Source organism: Nicotiana tomentosiformis, chromosome 3 (genome assembly GCF_000390325.3).
Source record: "Nicotiana tomentosiformis chromosome 3, ASM39032v3, whole genome shotgun sequence".
NCBI classification, from domain to species: domain Eukaryota; kingdom Viridiplantae; phylum Streptophyta; class Magnoliopsida; order Solanales; family Solanaceae; genus Nicotiana; species Nicotiana tomentosiformis.
Window position 1 is genome coordinate 108,377,735 of NC_090814.1, and position 6,000 is coordinate 108,383,734.

The 6,000-nt window shown below is 35.5% G+C and overlaps 1 protein-coding gene across 1 annotated transcript; it reads left to right on the top strand.

Moving 5' to 3' along the window:
* Window positions 1–38: 38 nt before the first annotated feature.
* Window positions 39–1,050, top strand: LOC104106344 (uncharacterized). The gene has a single exon (XM_009614870.4). The coding sequence runs from the start codon at window positions 174–176 to the stop codon at window positions 912–914; it is 741 nt and encodes a 246-aa protein (XP_009613165.1). The 5' UTR covers window positions 39–173; the 3' UTR covers window positions 915–1,050.
* Window positions 1,051–6,000: the final 4,950 nt, after the last annotated feature.

Genomic DNA, 6,000 nt, shown 5'->3' on the forward strand with positions numbered 1-6,000 from the left:
GCTTCATATGTAAAGCACCTTATTTCTATAATTCTATGCTTTTCTTATTATTTCACGCAATCCTCCTCCCTCGACACCCCTCAATTTTCCATAACAAACTTTCTGTTCAAATTTCAAAATAAGAAACCCAATATTTTACGTGTAGATATATCCATTCTCCATATCATGTAAGCATGAAGATAAATATTCAGAAACTGCCTCTGGCCCTCAAGCCTTTCATCCTTTCCCTCTTTCTCTCTCTATCCTTCTTAGCCTTCCTCTGTTTACAAACTCCACGTCACTCTCTCCAAAAACCCACCACCGCTAATCTCCCACCGGACCTCCGAATCCGACCCGGTTATTCCTCCTACGATGCATACATCGAGCGCCAGCTCAATAAGACCCTTAACCCGAAACTCCGACAAATCTGGACAACCCGGGATTGGGATCGTAAAGTCCGGGTCTTCTCTGAATTCTTCGAAGATTTAAAGCTTCGAGGTTTCTTATCTAATAATTCAAAAGCTCTTTGTGTTGGTGCACGGGTCGGGCAGGAAGTGGCGGCACTAAAACGGGTCGGAGTTAACGATTCAGTTGGCATTGATCTGGTACCTTATCCTCCCTTAGTGATTAAAGGTGACTTTCATCATCAGCCGTTTGATGATCAGACTTTTGATTTGGAGTTTTCAAATGTGTTTGATCATGCGCTTTATCCGTGGAAGTTTGTAGGGGAGATCGAACGGACGTTGAAGCCCGGGGGGATTTGCGTGTTACACGTGTCGTTATCTAGACGGGCTGATAAGTATTCGGCTAATGATTTGTACAGTGTGGAGCCACTTAAGGAATTGTTCAAGATGTCTGAGCTGATTGAGGGGAGGCGCATTGATGGATTTGGGTTGGATACAGAGGTGGTTTTTAGGAAGAAGAAGAAAAAGTAGAAAATTGTGAATCTTATCTGCATTAGGTTTTTAATACTATGTTGAATTCTTTTATTTATCTCTAATTTCCTTATAGGAGTATTTGATCGTTGAAAAGATACAAGGTAAAAAATAGGAATTATATATTCATGCGAAACTATTTTCTTTTTAATTAGTTTGTCACATTTTAGTATTACTCTTATTTGGGCAAAATATAAATAGGTTGGAGGATAGTTAGTCAAAAAAGTATATAAAATATACTAATATATATATATATATACAAAAAGATTTTTTTGATATTATTTTTGGAAGCGATTAAATATATCTGTGGGCTTAGGGTTGCCTCTTAATTACACATAAGACCTTCATAAGAAGCACAATAAGTATCAAGGACAAATGAGTAATTTATCAAGCACACCTTGTAAAGTATGGTCACGTGCTTAGTTAGGACTTTGGGAAAGAGCTGGTTTTTGGTCAAAGTGCTGAAAGGTACCACTATTGACGAAAGTAACGAAATTACTTAACAATACATCGCATTAATTTGTGCGAGGTACGTACCTTAATTATTTCTTTTTCCTGAATTAAGCTATAGAAAAGCAAAAACTCGAAAAAGAACATTCTTAAATGAAACCATTACTCCTAAAGAAGACAGAAGATAATACAATTTGCTTGCGCTTTTAATATGCTGAGGAGACATCGATATATTCAACCAATTAACGACCTTCTCTTTTTGTGTAGTAGAAAAGTTAGATTCGTTAGGTCACGGATAGGGAATGAATAAAGTTTAAAAGGGACCACTATATATATAGAGAGAGATTCCCTAGGAATAATGCCTTCAAGTTTTTCTTGAAAGAAGGAAAAAAATAAAAACTAAGGACAACCCTTAGCTTCTCACGGACGCACACAACACAACAAAAGACAAGAGTGAACCAGTAATGTGGATTGCATCAACTTCCAACCTAAAAGTCATTCGCAATTGGATTTAAATTAGGTGAACAAACAGTATTAGAAATTTAAAATGTAGTTTAACTTGTTATAATGGTTTAATTATCACTTTTACCATAGTATCAATTAATGTTCATACCAAAAACTTACATACTAAATTAACTTTATAAATGACTTATTTTATAAAATACTTGTCATGACTCAGCCTAGGGCCACGACGGATAACCGACACTAAGTGTCGATCATCACTAAACTTGCTGATAATATACTAATCAAGAATATAAATGGATAAACTGAACAAGCATAAGCATAGCTGATAAGAATTGTACAATCTGAAAAGGTGACAGGGCTAACACAAGCTGATATATAGAAACATACTAGCTGCACAAGTGCATATCTATAGACCTCTAGGAGTGCTGAACTGAAAAAGTACTGGACGGAACAAGGCCTCGCCATATCCAAACTAGCTGACTGTACACATACCAAAAGATAAGTAACTCCAGGAGTAAGCGGAGTGACTCCAATAACTGGTGGATGGCCTACTGATGTGGCTCAAGCACTGATCTATCTGTACCTGTGTGGCATGAAACGCAACGTCTCCAGAAAAAAAAGGGACGTGAGTACGATATGTATAAAGTATGTAGGGTGGAAAGCATATGTAAAGCATACTAAAGTATGAATGTAAGATGAAAATCTGAATATAAGCTCAAAGCTAAACAAGAGTCTAAACTAGCAACTAATCTCGAACTGAACCGAAGTTTAAGCTGAAACTCTGCTAAAACTGAACAACAATCTGAACTGGTACTTGGCTGGTGTTATGGGCTATATCCCCCCAAATCAGGTAACTGTAAAACTAAACTAGCCTCATGTATAATCATGTAATGCAAACCGTAGCTATATACGCGTATATAACATGCATGACTGGTGTTATGGGCTATATTCCCCCATCAGATAAATATATAATCAACAGGTTCGACTGGTGTTATGGGTTATCTTCCCCTAGAAAATAATCAATAGGCCTCGCTGGCGTTATGGGCTATCTTCCCCAGCATATATTCAATAGTCCTCGCCGGTGTTATGAGCTATTTCCCCCAGCATAATGAATGTAAGCATGTATGAGGCATAACACATGTGGTAACATCATATGGACTCAAGAGATCATGAAGGAAACTATAAACAGAATCGCAAATGTAATCTGACGCTCGCCATCAATAAGTTGGACGGAGGAGTCTATCCTCATTTTAGGAAAAAACTAAGTATGTACATGAGATTCTAAGGTTAATTAACTCATTAGGATCCCTCTATAATCAATTTAGAACCAAGGAACTCAAGATTTGTCTCACTCTTCGAATTTTCAAAAATTTTACCAGAGTTTCCCTTAAAATTGGATGATCCCCAAAAACAACAGCAAGCACCACAATATACACGGGAATGGATACCCGACCAAGATGATAATATCAAACTAAAGGAGATCTAGTTATCCACGGAAGTGTCAAACGATCGACAAAAAGGAATTGTGAATGTAATGTTAACTCGTAGTGGCTAACTTGTGACATAAAAGTCTAAATATGATTTAGAAATAATCTAAGTATCAAAACATGACAATTAAGCAGAACAAACAGAAGTCTGGATGGCATAGGCCAAATTGGAGATTTGCCCGTTTGTTTTTGTTGTGTTTTGAAGTTCCAACCTAAACTATTTTCTTTCATAATTCACATATGAAATTGAATAATATACAAGGATACAATACACGCTGATATTTCCCTTGAAAAATACTTAAAAAGATCAAGAAGAAAGGGTAGAACATAGCTAAACCAAATCATGCTGAAAACGAAACGAAAACCCTACATACCTCTTGTGTTCTTGCTTCTAAACCTTGTTCCCTTTGATGCACACCAATACGTATGCTTGTATAGCTAAAATACAAAGGTGACAAGCTTCCTTAGCCATGAATCTCTTTCCAAACCTCGAGATATAAGGATAAAGGAGAACAGCAAAGGCTTACGTATGTCGTAAGGATCGTGTTGATGTGTTCGCCTCTGATTTTGAGTTGCGGATGATGGAATTGCTTCAAAATTCTAGGGATATGTATAGGATCTCTAGAGAGTTTTTAGGTCTGATTTGGGTCTAAATACGGCTTAGAGACGAAGTCCACAACTTTATATAACAAGATAATTCTCTACCGACCTTGTGGGTTCCAAAGGAGATGCTTGCGCAGTATCGCGAAAATGTGAATATCTCTCTACTCTGATATCGTATTGACAAACATTATAATGCTTTAGAATCTAGACTCGTAGATCTTCAATTTGGCGGATGGATCACCCCGTAATTCCAAGTACATTGAGAGAAATGCTCAGTAAATTAGAGCAAAATTTTTAATAAAATTATAAATGTAACTTGCGGCAACTTTTATCGACTTTTGTTTCATAACTTGTTTGACTTCAAAATTTAACACACGACTATAATACGACTAAAATACCTCATAAAATCACATACTTATCATGTTAAGTATCCTAGTATCACCCCAAAAGTACGGGTTATAACATTCTCAACTTGCCGACTTTCAACGAAACTTATTTTCTTCTATTTGTTTAGCTTCTAAACCTTTTGGTACTTGCAGTTCATGATATTAAATATTTGTTACCTCCAAGGTAACATGATTAACTTACTTTATGTACTTTCAGAGATGATCTCATTTTCGAGTTTAAATTAACTGACTTACGACGTACTTTTATGTACGAAAATATGGAGTGTAATCTTACCAAAAAAAAAAACATGAAGCGTAACAATCCTTTTCATTGTCTGTGCATAAAATTTGAACGCTTGTCAATTATGTTGTATGTAATGCTATAATTTGCCGATATCTAAATGTGATAATCGAGAACCGTAATTGTTATTTGATCGATTCTTGCCATAATGCTCTGGCTTTAATATCTGCCTGCTATCACATCAAACTGAAATATTAAAAAAATGGTTGAATTTCAATTAGATACCTTTTTCTCGGTTCCAAGTACAACTCAAGTTTAAAGTTACATGAGATAATTCGGTGATAGAAGCGTGCATTGGAAATTTGGATTCATGCACTTCCTTTGTAAAAGTTTAATGCAACAAAAATGAATTAATGGGGTGACTAGCTCTATGGAAGTGCCAACTTCTGATTTTTGCTATATAAATAAAGAGGACGACGTAAATCACAAGAGCACCTAAATTGGTTAACCACTAAGGTTCAATGTTTTTTGCTAGTCACCGCAAACTTGAAAAATAGTAGGAAATGTAAGCTTAGATAAAGTTCCTAATTTAATTTACAATAAAGTATATATATGGAAGAAAGCTTTACTCAACAGGAAAAGTTTTGTTAGAAGTCTTTGCTCTTTAATCCATGCTAATTGCTATGAATTATGATGATTTTGCAATTTTCACAAGCACAAATAGGCAAAGTAATGGGCTTTAAAATACTGTCCGTTTAGCTTCGTACACTTGGCCCATAAGAAAGTTTCAAACTTGACTGACATAATCAAGAATGAGCGAAAAGCACTAGTAGCATTTTTTAGGACCCCTATTTAAGGAATAGTCAAATTTTATGAAATTTTAAAGTTTAACTGCCTCAAAATCAACTTCCGAGTCTGAAGTTCCGTGTCGTACACGATCTACTTTGCACGTTTTATCTTTCAGCCATTCACCTATCCGCTTGGCAGGCAAGATATCTTAATCCGTCTTCAATTTTATAACTCACACCGAATTATATGATCAAATTTTATAAACCTTAATAGAAAAAAATTGTGGAATTAGAACGCTTAATTTTCGCAGTGTAGGTTGTAATGATAGATGACCTATAAATAGAGAGATCCACACTTTTTCCCCCATATTCTCTCTTACACGTTACGAATTATTTTGTAATCTTCTTCAAATTAAGTTTAATTAGACAGACCCTCTCCTCTCTTTTTTTGTCTCAACTTTCTCTATTTCCTTAGTTTCACTAGTGGCATTCTTTTATTTTCATTTTATGTGGTACATTTTTCTTTTAATTCGTCCAAAAAAAATTATTTTTACATTTAAAAATAATTAACCTTAAACTTTATCTTTGTGGCTAATTTAAGTGTGTAATGCTTTGGGGGTGGGGTCATGGGGCGGATAACATATGGTTGGAAAACCGTTATTTTCC

Coding starts and splice junctions, on each gene's coding strand:
- LOC104106344 (XM_009614870.4), top strand. CDS start 174: ATGAAGATAAATATTCAGAAACTGCCTCTGGCCCTCAAGCCTTTCATC.